The sequence below is a fragment of the Periplaneta americana genome, chromosome 12, assembly GCF_040183065.1.
Source record: "Periplaneta americana isolate PAMFEO1 chromosome 12, P.americana_PAMFEO1_priV1, whole genome shotgun sequence".
Classification (NCBI taxonomy): Eukaryota; Metazoa; Arthropoda; class Insecta; order Blattodea; family Blattidae; genus Periplaneta; species Periplaneta americana.
In genome coordinates this window covers 5,029,878-5,046,789 of record NC_091128.1, presented here as the reverse complement: position 1 = coordinate 5,046,789, position 16,912 = coordinate 5,029,878, and the positions used below count along the sequence as shown (strand labels likewise).

At 33.8% G+C, this 16,912-nt stretch overlaps 2 protein-coding genes across 5 annotated transcripts in view; one reads left to right on the top strand and one right to left on the bottom strand.

Annotated features, from left to right (window-relative positions):
- Nucleotides 1–16,912, top strand: part of LOC138710132 (nucleolar protein 12-like) — a 717,371-nt gene that overhangs the window by 610,249 nt on the left and 90,210 nt on the right. The gene's annotated exons all lie outside the window — the stretch shown is intronic.
- Nucleotides 1–16,912, bottom strand: part of LOC138711282 (uncharacterized protein CG3556-like) — a 95,101-nt gene that overhangs the window by 63,774 nt on the left and 14,415 nt on the right. The window contains exon 4 of the mRNA XM_069842712.1: nucleotides 10,682–10,836. Coding sequence (XP_069698813.1) covers nucleotides 10,682–10,836 — 155 coding nt within the window. The remainder of the gene's footprint in view (nucleotides 1–10,681; nucleotides 10,837–16,912) is intronic.

Sequence of the window (16,912 nt, the reverse complement as noted above, 5' to 3'; positions counted from 1 at the left end):
GATGTCTTAACAAGTATAAATAAAATGGACTCTTGACAATAGACACACATTTGGCTTCAGTAATAACTAGGACTTCAAGGAATTTACAGTAGCTCACCTGTCAGGCAAAACTCTGAATAGTCAGCATTGTCGAACTATAGAAGCGTGATTAAAAAGTATTTTTTTCCCCACCCATTACATATGATTGCTTTTTTCAAGTCCCAGTAATAACATTATTAAATTAATTATCCCACATATTTGGGTGGTGCCTTTTTTTGTTTCTGACATAATTTATGAGAGTTTCTCTTTTACACTTCAATAGAGAAATACAACTTTCAGTGGACAATGTACGTGTAACTCTAATGGAACTCTAAGAACCACAGCATTAATGTTTTCTTCTTTTCTTTCATGCCCTTTAGTTTTTGTTGCAGATAACATCATGCTATTGGATAATTATACATGCACCTTTCTAATAAAATTGGCAAATATTTCACTGGTCTCAGAAGTAAAATTAAATTATAATAGCTTCTCGGTGCAAAATATTTACTGAAAATTATTGTAGGATTTGAATAGAAATGCCACTTCTCAGGCAAGGTTATTCGTGGATGACTGTATAATATATAGAAAAAATTAGTGATAAATCTTATATCACCGCCTTGCAAAACTAGCATGACGTTATTGAAAACTGGACTACAACAAATAAAATTAAAATCAATGTGAGCAAAAGTAAATCAATATGTATCCTTCTGTAAAACACAAAATTAAATTCGTCTCATATACCAATTAAATGGATCACCAGTGCCACAAGTAAACACTTAGGTACTGTATATATTTTAGTATAATATTAAAATGGATTTGAGGGAGGTGGGATATGATGGTAGAGACTGGATTAATTTTGCTCAAGATAGGGACCAATGGCTGGTTTATGTGAGGGCGGCAATGAACCTCCGGGTTCCTTAAAAGCCAGTAAGTAAGTAAGTATATATTTTAGTAACAAACTGGTTGAAATAAGTCACTAATATTACAAGGATAGCCTGGAAAACACTACATTTCTTTATGCGTATTCTTAAGAAAGCTAACCGAAAGTGAAAAGAATTAATGTACATAACCCATGTTCGTCCACTGCTGTGGAGTAATGGTAGGCACATCTGACCGTGAAATGAGTGGGCCCGGGTTCAAATCCTGATTGGGACAAGTTACCTGGTTGAGGTTTTTTCCGAGGTTTTCCCCAATTGTAAGGCGAATGTCATGTAATCTATGGTGAATCCTCAACCTCATCTCGCCAAATATCATTTCACTATCACCAATCCCATCGAGGCTAAATAACCTAGTAGTTGATACAACATCGTTAAATAATCCATTTAAAAAAAGACGTCAGATAAGCAGAGGAAGTTACAAAAGCTTGTGGTGGCGAAGAATTTAAAGCGTCTGTGTTGTTAAAAAAAGGGAAGTACTACAAATGGCAGAAAAAGTGGATGGCCTATATTGATGTATTTGTTACGTGACATTACACAGGAGATATCACCACATATAGTTGTAAACAACCGTGGATATTTTAAATCTGAAAGTGTACTTTAGTGTAATCAAGTGTTGCTTTGTATAATAAGAACAGTGTATACGGTAAATCTCTATATGCATTTGAAAAGATTATTAATCAACTTGACAGAAATGTTCGTGTGTCTCAATATAATTTGTAATATTTTATTTGTTAATGGCACTGTTATTTTTATTAAAGTATGCGATTTAGCAGTTACATGTACTTCACAAATGTCTTAATTGTTTCAAAAACAATTAAATGCATTTATGACATTTGGCACAATAATATGAACATTTTCCATTTTGGTAATAAATTAAGTGGCAAGAAAATGTTCATGTGTCACACCATATAATATTTAATATTTTTTACATTATTAATTATTCCTTTTCATTACGATTTTCTGCTTATATCTTGGAATGCTTACATTAAAAAACAGTGATGTGTCTTTCATGAACTCCTAAGTATTTGATTAAGTATCCTGTGAAGATCATAGCTACTTCGAAAATGTTATGTGTGTGACTATGGAATGACCCATCAGTATTGTTAGTATTGTTACAAATTACGAAACCTGAAACTGTTAGAATGGGATCAGGAGTAGTGACAAAAAAATGTAATGTTGTAGGCCTACATCAACATGACTATTTTAATCCAGTTTCTAATAGTTTTTAAGGTTTGAAGGCCTTTTGAGGTAAACAGTATTGAACATGTGAGGGAAGGGCTATTTCTTGGTAATGGATTAGGCCTGTATATTTTATAATATTATTAACTATATATTGTTAAAGTACCTAGTAAATATCGTAATATGTATATTATATAATACTGTAAACGAGACATCACAGGCTGCACACTAGATTATTCCTGTTTTTGTATAATTATACGAACATGTATGAAATAAGACTACTATTGCTTAGGTTAGGATAGTATTATTTATATATTGTAATAAGGCTATATGCACAAATTTTCCAATATACTACTATCATAACTAAATAGGTAATGTTAACATTAATTTTATACTTTTTTGTGTTGCAAGTTAAAATAATTCAAAGTAAAGTATAACAAAACCCCGACAACATTATAATTATGAACGTCAAATTCTCTTATTTTATTTATTTTTCAGTGTTTAGTCCCTTATTTCCCATTGTTCTTTGGATTTATCATTAGTGAAATATCAATTAGCGGATAAATTATGTTATACACTCAGTTGATAATATAAATGATATTCACGACAAATATATAAAAAGAGAAGAGATAACGAATCATAATTTAGCCAACCGATAACTTTATAACATGGTCTACATATTCTGGGTACATTGGCTTTGCGCGAGACTCTGTATTGTATTCTATTCAATACAAAGGCGTACTTTATCTTATCTCTTCGCTTCGCCCACGTGACAACTATAATTAGCTGCCTCGTTCCAAGGTCATATAGGCCAATAATATTTATCCATGGTCATCAGTTGTCGACAGTACATACGGTACATACCGTTGCTTACGAGATCCACAGATTCCTTTATACCTGCTAATTCTGGATAAGAGTGGCCTTGTGGTGAGCTACATGGAAATTACATCAGGTAAAATAATTAATTAAAGTGTACCACTTAGAAAAAAATATGTAAAATTAAATAAACTTAAATATTGGTACTACTCATAGAATTTAATTTAATTACTAGGCTAAATATTAAGTAAGTACAAAATCTCTTTTCCTACTAAGCCAATTATGTAAGAACAATTTTTAGGGCATTTTTAAGGGCATTTTTGAAAGATTTTTACGTCATAAATGCATTCTTTTTAGGACATTTTTTTATGATTTATAGGTCATTAAAATCCTAGCCGTACTCATTTGATATGCACATGACCCTCTCCCATTTAAAATATGGACCCTGCTCTAAGATGGCGGCCACAATCCAAAAATACCAGCATAGGTTAGCATCTTCACCTATTCTTTCATGAGATACTCAAATATTTTACATTTTTCCTTCTGTCTCCGAAGTTAAAGGTGTCCTCGGACTCCCGACTCTATACATAATTTTGAGAAATAAGTGTTCAAATGAAACTTTGAACTAGCTAGAGCCCTATCGCAATCTCGTGGCATCAACATGCGCAAACTTCTTTCTGAGACTTCGGAGTGGAGGGTTCTGTGTGTGGGTGAATGCTTACTCATAGAGCGTACTGTTCAAACACCCCCCAACAAGACTCTTGGTGAGTCCATGTAAGTGGATGCCAATTCGTCTTTCACACAGTTGCCGCAAGTTTACAATCAGCCTCTACATTAATATGCTTCTTTTAAAAGAAAAGTGATAACTGTGAAGTTAAAAAAAATTTACAGTTATGAAGGGTACATTGAACTCCAAAAAAAAAAAAATTTCACAACCGAATTTTCAAGTGTGATGATTATACAGCAAAATGTACAGTGTGGCACAGATAAAAGTAGCCCACCTCCCATTTGAATGTAAATGCGATATTTTGACTGCTTGAAATTCCATTATCATATTCTATCGTATCATATCATAATGAAATGAGTAAACAACTACAACAATGGACAATTTTATGCAATAATCCTTTGGCGGATGCCCTCAACAACTTCTGGTGTGCGAACTAAAGTAACACTTTATCTTTTTACATTTTGAACAGATCTTATAGTCACTTTTTTACCAAACCCTCTATTACTCTCTTTGCCGGTTGTCCTCTATCCAGAAAACTTGTCTCTGAAAATTTCGTAGGTTTCCTTAATCGAATCTGTTCTCACATAAGCTTCCACAATTTCCACTCTTTCTTGTATCGAGTAAATCATTTTGCAGAATGCGAACAGACAGTGTAATTCGACTAATAACTATTGATGAAATACTGCCAGGAAGAATGCCAACAATCGATTATTGCATAAAATTGTCTATTATTGTAGCTGTTTACCCATTTCGTTATGATACGATAGGATACAATAATGGAATTTCAAGCAGTCAAAATATCACATTCTCATTCAAACGGAAGGTGGGCTACTTTTATCTGCCCCACTCAGTATTTATGTTCAATTATTCTACATTTACAATGATAGAACGCATTCTCTTTATTATTTATATGAACAAAATAATTAAAGAGTGGAAGCAAACTCGCCATGGATATATACAAATTAGCAGACACCTTAAATTGGATTCAATTCTCTTTGCAGATGATTTGGTATTATTAGCACTTTCAGAAGACGACCTCTAAAGGTAAATATATAATTTGCAGCAAGTAGCAGCCACATACAATATGGAAATTTCAACAGATAAAACAAAAATTATGGCATACTGTGGGAAATACCCAATACAAAGTAAAATTTGTCTCGATAATAAAACATTAGAAAGATGTAATAGTTGCCCATATTTAGGTTACAATCTTTCCATTATTGAAGAATTGGACATATCACAGAAAATTAATAAATACACAAGAGCTATGAGCATTATAAATAGTGTGATGAAACCATCCTTGGTTCAGAAACACACCCGCATACATCTCTACAACACATTGGCACAACCGATGCTCAGCTTTGGCAGCAAAGAATGGACACTGAGGAAAGCAGATAAAAGCAGAATAACGGCTTGTGAAATGCGATTCATGCGAAGAACAGCGGGCTATACTAAGTGGGATCTGAAAAGAAATTGTGAAATTTTAAAGGAACTAAAAAATCAACCAGATTTAGATTACATTGTTCAATATCAGTCTAATTGGAAACATCATTTGGAAAGAATGAGTAATAGTAGACTCCCAAAGGCAATTTATGATTATGTACCACATGGCCAAAGATCTGTGAGTCGTCCTGCTAAGAGATGGCGTGAAAATTTTATGTGAGATTGTAACAGGCCTTGTGGTCTAACACTTGTCAGGCAGAAGAAGAAGAAGAAGAAGAAGAAGAAGGTATTCTCAAAACAAAACATTGAGTGATAAAGAAGCAATAGCATTATTAACGAAGTCTGAAGTAATTTCAATTTTTCATACTGTCAAATATGGTCAGTTTTCTAATAATGAAATCTAATTTGTCAAAATAAACTATACGTAAGCATGTTTCAACAGTGTAATACTGATGCTAAATAGCCTGTTGCAGGGTTAAAGCCATAATGCTTTTCAAAATATACTCCATCCCTTCTCACAGAATCTTGTCGTACAAGCTCTGAAGAAATCAGGACGTTCTTGTGTTTCTTCAGTTCTATCTATCGTAGGCAATTTATTACATTGAACATTGAATAAAAGAATTGTATTCCAATGGATACCATCCCATTGTGGAATCCTGGGAAACGAGAATGCGGATGCTTTAGCAAAGAAGGGCAGCACTGCTACTTACAGACCTGTTACTAAATCTACATATTACTCTGTGAAGAGATTTATTAAATCTACATACTTAGACTTCAACAAACAAAATTTGATAACAAATCTCAAGGGAAAAAATGGAACTCTCTGCATCAAAATTCACAGTTAATTCCCGATTTACCACGAAAATCGTCTGTAGCTGCATTTAGATTGGCAACAGGCCATGATTGTTTGACCAAATACCTGCATAGAATTGGAGTATATCAGTCCCCTAACTGCCCATTGTGCAACTCAAACCAAGAAATGGATTCGGAACACCTCAAAATCTGTGCTTCAGTGGCTGGCCATGATAATATCTTTGAAAAATATTGGAGTGCAAGAGGTCAAATGACTTTATTGTCAAATGCCTGGCATTAGAAAACAACAACAATAACAACATTGAACATTGAGCTTTTTGCTGATTAAAACTTTGTGTTTATGTTATTTCGAACACATTTATGAAGAATCTTGCAGCAGTATGTCTGTAAATAATTTTGATTAGAATTTCAATTCAAACTTTATTAAACAATTAAAATACTTTATACACTTCAGTTAATTACTGTACTGGCAAATTTACTGTAACAGAATTGAATTTTAACAGTTTTGAAGTCGGCATATTATTGCTGTATCTGAATATACAGGTACCCGATACATTATAATATCCTTATTTACTTAAGTATAATTTGAACAATTATCTAAAGTCTTAGAGAATGTCATTAATAGAGAGTTTTTACATATTTTGAAGAAAACGATTTGCTTCATGAGCAATACATTGGTTTTAGGCAGATTTAGCATGGTAAATCAACTGCCTTAATGGTAGAAAATGTTGTTTTATAGGTTTTCAATACCGGTATCCTTGAATTAAAACAGAATTCCCTGACTTGTTTATGTGATTTGTGTAAGGCATTTGATCGCTTGCCTCATGATTAGAGACAGTCAAAATTTGTGACTCGTGAAAAACCTAAAAATGAAATAAACATACTTTAAACATGGTTCACATAAAAAATATCACATAATTACAGGTTTCAACTCGCGCAACACTCGCAAAAGATCGTAAAAATCCTATAAATCTCGAATTTACCATATTTTCTGTCGTAATTCAAGAAAGGAGGCAATTTTTCATCAATTAATAAATGCATTATCTAAATTTGGAAATTTTAGAACTTCTGTTTGAAAAATGCATATAGTTAAAAATAGTCCTGGACTTTCAGTGCGAGAAGGTTTGCTGTCATTACGTGAAGATCACAGTGATTTTGTGGATGGAACACTCCAAGCTATATGGGTTCCAGTTTCTAATGCTGACTGTGAACTTTTTTTTCACAGTTCTCGTGTGTGCTAACAAATAGAAGAACAAACCTTACAATGATAAACTTAGAACTGTTGTCTGCATACAACTTTGGCTGTTAAATAGTGTTAAGTATCTTAGAATTCTTGTCAACGTAAAACTTTGAATATATAATTATAATTGTCAATTATCTTAAGCAACATAATAATTTAATAAAAGAGGGTGAAAATTTCAGGTTTACTCAAGAATTTTTATCCTTTTTAATCAAGAATTTTAGCCTCTTTTATTCAAGAATTTTGACTGTCTCTATTCCTGATATAGATTATTGCTGAAGAAACTTAAATTTTATGGTAGAAAGGAAACGAGATTTCCTTAGTAGAATGGTTATCTTACGAATAGGCAGTAACTTGTTGAATTTGAGGGGAAAATACCTTCCCAGAAGTTGCTTAAGGCTCAATTTTCTGTCCGTTTCTTTTTATTGTTGATGTCAATGATTTACCAGCTACATTCCAGGGAAAATTATCTTAGCAGATGACACTACCGTTAAGAGTGATATTGAATCTGAAGTGGCTGTAAGGTTACTAGGTTTCTGGATGGATGCTAATATGAAATATATACAAAATTAAAACTTTAATAACAATAACGTATTATACAAAGCAATATGTTTACCATTTAATAGTATTAAATATTTACACAGTACTGTGAAATGTCAAGAATTCATCTACAGAATAGAAAGTGTGAGATATTATGTAATTTTTTAGTTTTACCTTAAATAATGCAGGGTTTTGGTTATGATTCTTAATGTCTTCAGGAAGACTATTGAAAATTTTTACTGCCATGTAACATACCAGTACTCCCCTTTCATAGCATTATAAATATGGTGATGGCATATGAAAATAATTCTTTCTGCGAGTAAGCTTATTTATACTATATGGCTGGATTAGTTGGAAAATTTTCTTTATTACATAAGAGGAAATTCATTAAAAAGTATATATAAGACATTCAGGGCTAAAGTGAGTCAAGTCCATGAGACGTAGTTTTGAGATAACAGGACTTAAAGTTAACTTGCTCTAGTGGATTATCTAATTTGACTAGCTATAATTTTATTGCTCCATTCTCAAATTCTAGATTTATAAAACATAAACAATTGTGATGTTAACTGATGCAACGCTTTGTTGACTTGAATCCACTATGGCTCAGAACATCATGAACAAATAATCTGAGCCAAAAGTAACTGGTGTCACCTACCGGCGAATGCTTGGAATTAAGACTTGATCCATTACTCCTCAGAAAAGATCCAACTTCAGATAAACAGAAAATGAATTAAACTCAATTTATGAAAATTTGTGACTTGATTCACTTTAGCTCTGAACGCCTCAACAGATTTGTTAAGGTCAGAATCTCTAATTAAAATGGTCTATATGATTCTCTAGCCTTTGTTCCAATTATTACCTATTCTAACTGCTCTTTTTGGTAATATGAAAAGGCTATATTTTTACTATCTGCAGAATTTCCCCAAAAAATATTATTCCGTAGGACATAATGGAATGAAAATAGACAAAATGTATTGTCTTTAAGATACTGCTGTTGAGAAACTGTTGTAACGATCTAATTGCAAAGAAATATTTAGAAGTAAAATATGCTAAAAGTCAAAAGGGCAATAACAACGGCAAAGGAAGCTTTTAATAGAAAAAGGAGCATCTTCTGTGGATCTGTGGAAGTGAAGTGCTTTGTGTGAAGTATAGCAGAAACATGTATGGGGGCAGAAACCTGGACGTTAAGACGAAGTGAAGAGAAGTGAATAGAAGCACTTGAAATGTGGATATGGAGAAGGATGGAGCATGTGAAATGAACAGACACAGTAAGAAACGAAGTTGTGTTGGAAAGAGTGAATGAAGAAAGAATGATTCTGAAACTGATCAGAAAGAGGAAAAGAAATTGGCTGGGTCACTGGCTGAGAAGAAACTGCCTACTGAAGGATGCACTGGAAGGAATGGTGAACGGGAGGAGTTCAGAGCAGAAGACGGTATCAGATGACAGACAACATTAGGATATATGGATCATATGAGGAGATAAAGAGGAAGACAGAAAATAGGAAGGACTGGACAAAATATAGACAATTACTCATTAATAGCCAATATACATGATCATGAAATAAGAAATAGTGAACAATTAATATTCCATACTTAGATTACATAAAACTAGTACAAATTTTTCTCATGGGGATGAAATTATATAATAAGCTTCCCAGTCAATATTATAAGTTACCAACCAATAGTTTCAAAGCTAGATTTTATAATTGGCTTTTAATTAATCCTTTCTACTCTGTAGATGAGTTTCTTAACATAAATGCATACGAAATTGTTTTTTAATAAATAAAATTATTTAGATTTAGTTACAATTATTACATTAAGAGTGAAGTGTTTTCATTAATTTTAGAGTTTCAAAATGTTTTGTGTCTTCATTCTAATTAAACTTTACTGTTTTCAATTATATGTGTATTTTCAAATGTAGCTTATGATTTTTTTTCCTCCCTTCTGTATTATGACGAAGCCTATCACTGTATGTTGTAATGGCTTAATAAATTGAATTGAAAGACTTGCCCTTGGGCAGAACACTATGAATGAATGTGTCAAAAATGATGTGAAAAATAAAATAAAATATGTACGTCTATAAAAGGAGTTATAAGGACAGAGTTTATTCATGCCACGTCTCAGAGAATGTACTGTATAATGAATGAAACAGGTTTGTTTTCTCTCAAATGTTCAAAAACATAACCTAAAAATCCTAAAAACTGAAATCAATATGGTCTTCCTACTTACTTACTTACTTACTGGCTTTTAAGGAACCCGGAGGTTCATTGCCGCCCTCACATAAGCCCGCCATTGGTCCTTATCCTGAGCAAGATTAATCCAGTCTCTATCATCATATCCCACCTCCCTCAAATCCATTATAATATTATCCTCCCATCTACGTCTCGGCCTTCCCAAAGGTCTTTTTCCCTCCGTCCTCCCAACTAACACTCTATATGCATTTCTGGATTCGCCCATACGTGCTACATGCCCTGTCCATCTCAAACATCTGGATTTAATGTTCCTAATTATGTCAGGTGAAAAATACAATGCGTGTAGTTCTGTGTTGTGTAACTTTCTCCATTCTCCTGTAACTTCATCCCTCTTAGCCCCAAATATTTTCCTAAGCACCTTATTCTCAAACACCCTTAACCTATGTTGCTCTCTCAGAGTGAGAGTCCACGTTTCACAACCATAAAGAACAACCGGTAATATAACTGTTTTATAAATTCTAACTTTCACATTTTTTGACAGCAGACTGGATGATAAAAGCTTCTCAACCGAATAATAACAGGCATTTCCCATATTTATTCTGTGTTTAATTTCCTCCCGAATATAATTTATATTTGTTACTGTTGCTCCAAGATATTTGAACTTCTCCACCTCTTCAAAAGATAAATTTCCAATTTTTATGGTCTTCCTACTCCCATTTTTAAATACATGCAAGATATACTACCTGAGCATCAGTTTAACAATAATTCAACTTACCGACTGGTGTGACAAAATTATTTCCAGGAGGACTGGTTGGTTCAGGCAGTGTGGGGACCTGATACAGCAGCCAATAATGATAACAAGATGGCTCCTCCTTGTAGCCTGCTATGGTGTGTACATAATGTCCATTGGGCCACTCTGTTGCCTCAAAACTGCAAAATAAAATTGTACAGGAAGCTATTTTATGTGTAATCAGTGGTGGTATTCTAATTTTCCAACAAACAGTTCTTTCGCTAATGACCCAAATTTCATAATTTTAATATGAAATATTTATTTATTTAAATCCACCAACAAAAGCAGGCTTCCAATTACAGGTGGCTTACACAGATACATACACAAAATACCAATAAGAGAAAAACACAAAACAAACAACACAAACGAAAGAAAGAAAATATTCATAATGGTAATAGATGCTAGAATATAGTATTGCAGTTAATGGTAAAGGTAAAGGTAAAGATATTCCCATAACATGCCATGAAGGCACTTGGGGGGCATAGAGGTAGAGCCCCATGCTTTCCATGACCTCGGCACTAGAATGAGGTGGTGTGGTCGGCACCACGCTCTGACTGCCTTTTACCCCCGGGAAAGACCCGGTACTCAATTTTATAGGAGGCTGAGTGAACCTCGGGGCCGTTCTGAAAGTTTGGCAACGAGAAAAAATCCTGTCACCACCTGGGATCGAACCCCGGACCTTCCAGTCCGTAGCCAGCTGCTCTACCAACTGAGCTACCCGGCCACCCTTGCAGTTAATATAGTGCCAAATGTCAATATAATGATGCAAAATATTTAAAAACTAGAGTAAAAACATTATAATACACTTCTTCATAATTTAAATATCTAAGGAAATACAATTCTTTTTAATATCGTATGAAATTTTTCAACTGTTAAACTGAAATCTAATTGAGAATCACAGTTTAGAGACAGAGAGTTGTAAGTATTACACATAACAAACAACGGAGAGTTCTTGAAGAAAACAGTTCTAGGAATGGGAATAACAAAAGGTTGCCTATGACGTAATTGTTTTTTTTTTTACAATGAACTGAAGGAATTTAAGAAAGTTACAGTTATTCAATATACCGTTAACAGTCTTATAGAGTAAAATTTGGCTATTTATTAATCGTCGAGATGTTAAAGTTTCATAATTAAATTCAAAAAGTAACTGATTATATGAAATTTGCTTGTCATTAGACGACACGTGATGTCTTTTAAAATATAAATAACGTAAAAATCTTTTCTGTATCCTTTCTATTTGCATCCGATGGGAATGAAACTGAGGTGACCACATTACAGACGCATACTCTAGCTTACTCCTAACTAGAGTTTTATATAGAGTATCAATAGTATTTATATTTTTTAATTCTTTTGTATTTCTGATTATAAATCCTAATTTTCTATATGCATCAATTACCACGTGATTTAAGTGCATTTTAAAACATAAGTTGTGTGTAAAATAATATATACCCAAATCCTTAAATGATATAACTTCACACCATTAATTTCATACGAATTTTGAGCAACTGCTTATTTTTAGAATACGTCATAAAGCAACATTTATTAAGATTCAACAGAAGAAAATCATCGATACTCCATCTATATAGTCTGTCCAAATCATGCTGTAGATCAAAAACGTCTTGTTGTTTGTCAATGACTTTACACAATTTAACATCATATGTTAAGTAAGATAATAAGCAACTATAAATACAGCTACATGCTATTGAAGAATTATGTGTAGAGTTATTTAAAAACTCACAAATGTTGAGAGAAGAGAAATATAGAATATTTGCAACATCTATTAGCTTTGAATATCTGAAAATGCATCTACACATGCACTTGCAGCCTCTAACTTTTCACTTTCCGAAACATCAACCTCTATATCATCTATTTCACTTTTTTCAGTGTTATTTCTACCGCCACTACTGAAAAAAAAACTTGATAAAATGTTTTGACATTTCATTGCACTACAGCACTATACTGATTGCTCTCTGCAAATAAGAGGAAAGAGATTCAGACATAAGATTCAGTATTGCCAATACCATACTCTTAACGAAAAAAGTAATTTATTTCATAAAAATGGAATTAAAAATTGTAGGACAAGTGTAAAAACAGGAAAATTAAGTACTGTCATTTCCCATAACTATGATCCTGGAACAACTATGGTACATGATACAACTATTCAAAGAACATTGTAGAAGTAACATAGACCGTTTGTAGATAGCTGCAGTGACTTGACTTCAAACTACAGTATAGAAAAAAAATATAGATAAACAAGGTACTATGTCATATAGTACAAAATTTGAATGGACCATAGTTGTGCTCCAGGACTATAGTTATGGGAAATGACGGTATCTTATTTATGTACTTAATAGTGTACAGGGTCTATTGAAAAATGAATTATTTTGGATAATTTTTTTGAAATGATGTTCATCCTCACGAGAAAAAACTCTTCCCCGCGCCGTACAGTCGATTTGGAAACAAACACTCCCTCCCCTCACTGCAAGAGCTGTTAAATGAAAGAATGGTTAATGTTTTAAACCTTCATTAAAACACATAAATGTAAAACCAGTTTCAATTGTTGACAAATTATGGTGTACAATTTTCAAACTATCTTCTGTTTGCTGACTGCACAAATGTAAGCGACGTATCAACTCTTCATGGACTCTGGTGAGCATGTCATGCGTAACCATTTGTATCATGTGTTCAATTCATTCCATTAATTCAGGAATGGTGCTTGGTTTAGTCGCATAGATAGATCCTTGATGAATCCGCAGAAAAAGAAGTCCAGGGCAGTTAAATCAGGTGATTGCGGAGGCCAACAGATTGAGCTTGTTTGGCTGATCCACCTGCCTGGAAACACTTCGTCTACAGAGTAAACGCTTAATTTGAGCGATACTGTTTCCAAATTCAAACCAGGCAGCAATTTTTCTCTTCTGTAATAACATTAAGTGGCTGCATGGTATTCTATCATTCCAGTCTATCACAAAAATGTGTATAGGCATGACAGTAGTAGAAAGTCTATATATTTTTTAAGTTATGTTTTTAATAAGAGGAAGAGCACACTAACATGTATATTGTTGAGTGTTTACACTTTGCTATATTCTTTTATAGAAACAGATTAATTTCTGCATTTTGTTATGTGGTATCTGTCGCAATGTGATTCACATAAAGAACACACAGTCATCTTCAGGTGTATGGTAGTAGGTTGTCTTGCATATTTTGTGGTGGTAACCATGAACTGCCAAGCTTGTAAGCGTATGTCGTAGATCTTAATTTAGTTGTGTCCATACTATTCATCATATTATCAGTGCAGTAGAAGTTTGACTACATCTCTTCTCTTTTCAGGCGTCTTTCTAGTAGATTAGTGGCTTGTGCAGCAAATGCTGCAAACTAAGTTCATTAGAAGTTCAAATTAAAATTTTTCAAATTTATTTCCAATGAAGAATACCAGACATTTTGGTAGTTATTTGCTTCCATACCCCTCTGAATGGTTTTCTTTTTGCTAAATACTTTTTATTGAACCTATACATCTTCAGTTCCTGAGTTTCAATGCGAAAACGCAAGTAATAATGTCAGGACGATCGGTCCATTTTTCATGTGGAAGTGAAGCAGTAGCTATTTCAGGTCATTGCGGATTGTAGGTGAGAGTTAATAAAATATCAGGTTTGCCATGCTTTCCAACAATAGATATAGCTGCATGTTTCGTGAACTACCTTGAAATGTAGAGGGTAGAATCATTTTATCCTGCTAAGAGATCTTGCTAAAGTGATTGGGGACACTACAACATTTTGTAGGCCTCTTATTTTATCAATAAGTAATATCTTTTGGTCTTTCCTTAGACATTATAACTTTTGCGCTTCCTCCAGACAATACTGAAGAGAATCACACATATAAATATCTATATCACTTACTTACAAATAGCTTTTAAGGAATCCGGAGGTTCATTGCCATCCTCACATAAGCTCACTATCGTTCCCTATCCTGAGCAAGATTAATCCAGCCTCTACAATCATATCCCACCTCTCTCAAATCCATTTTAATATTATCCTTCTATCTACGTCTGCCTCCCTCAAGGTCTTTTCCCTTCAGGTCTTCCAACTAACATTCTACATCCATTTCTAGATTAACCCATACGTGCTACATGCGCTGCCATCTCAAACATCTAGATTTAATATTCCTAATTATATTAGGTGAAGAATACAATGCGTGTAGTTCTGCGTTGTCTAACTTTCTCCATTCTCCTATTTCATTTTGATGGTAATAATGTCATCAAACATTCTTAAGTTTTGTAGTTTTTAATATCCAATACACACACGGCTGTACTCAGAAAATTACACACCAGAGAATCTGACCTGTAAATTCTTTTTAGCAAGTCTTGAAGTTTTCAGTAACCAATATTACAGAAACGTTCTGAAAAAGTTACACAAATGAAGGTCGACATATTTATGATGTCAGAGAATCTGAGCCATCTGAACTCTAAATATGTCAGCAATCCTGCAGGTCATATAGCCTTTATGTGATATTGTTTATTGTAGTGTGTTTGTGTTTTGTTTTATTCTGAAAAGCCATTATTTCTCAAAACTGACGACAGATGGATTTTGGAAAATAGGAAAATGATGTAGGAAAATTGACATTTCACTGAAAACAACTATTTTTCTGAAAAACTTTGGATTCCAAACTTCGAAATGAGGGATCATTTATTAAAATCCATTCAGCCGATTTCCCATAATTCCCATTCAAATTATATATATAGATGGTCTGATGAGTGGATGGTAGAGGGCGGTGAGAGTCGCATCCTGAGGTCTTCAAGCAGTAAAGTTTCCTTGGCCAGTTCGGAAATCAGCCAGGAAAGTGTAGCCTACATTTCGAGAAACCAAGGTTTCACTTCCTCAATAGTGACTAGGTGTTTGAGACTTAGTTTATACCAATTAATTCTAGTCTGTAACTGATTATCAGTATAGGGACAATTTTACAGTAGAAAAGTACAGTGACAGTGTCCAATGAGGGCATGTGAAGGTCTTTATTTCGAACATAGCTTTTGTTGCTACTGCAGTTCTGTCCTGTATATGAATGCGGTATAACGTTGTTGTTGGTTGTAGGGTGATCCCTAAGCACTTGAAGGAGTTGACAATCCCAAGTTGTTGACACTAGCGCATTATTGAGTCCTTTTTTGCAAGTCGGCCTCCTCTTCTAAAAACCATCTGGACTGTATTACTTTCATTCATGCATAAATGAGTTTTGTCTGCCAATTCTGTCAAAGCATTCAAGGCTCTTTAAAGATCTTGTTTATGTGGCGATACAAGATCCATATCATCTGCGTACATAAGCAAAGATGTTTTCTCCGAATTTCGCTAAATTATGTTTTTGAACACTACATTTCATTGTTCTACATGCGCTATTAGCATTGAAGCGGAAGAAGTACTGGACTGTCGATGTAATCGCAGATGGGTTTCAAGGTTGCAGGCATAATTACCATATTCCTGTTCTGATTGTTTCCATACTTTGGCGAGAAATAACAATATAATAATATGATCACTTCGAGCTGTATTGTCGTTTATTTTTGCATTATGTTTACTGCAATATTAAAAGTTGGGGAATTTCTTGTTGAATTAATGTTCTTCCTTTCTGTAAAGAAGCTTACATTTTCACTTAAAAAAATTAACAACTGGTTCTATGAACTACAACAAATTTAACAAGCGGTTCAGGCAAACCAGTGCGAACCAGCTGAATGACATAACTGTGTGTGTCATCCACCTTGTAACCCTTAAAATAAAATACAATTCATAAGTACAGCAGGGCCCCAACAATGCGATCTGAAGGGACCAAAGTTGAAATTATGCTTCCGAATTGCTAACTTTACTTGTTTGGCCAAACACCTGCATAGAATTGGAATATATCAGTCCCCTAACTGCCCATTGTGCAACTCAAACCAAGAAATGGATTCGGAACACCACAAAATCTGTGCTTCAGTGGCTAACCATGATAATGTCTTTGAAAAATATTGGAGTGCAAGAGGTCAAATGACTTTATTGTCAAACGCCTGGCATTAGAAAACAACAACTTTTCTCACTTTCTATTTAAGGTCTTCAACACACATATATATATTTTTAATCTTCCAGTGCTTGCGTACAGACTGTTGCTCCACTGAGAACTATTAATATGATTTTCTCACGTACCTGTCATCCCAATTTCTTCCCAATTTTCAAAGCTTTCAATAAAAGACTTCTCATTATT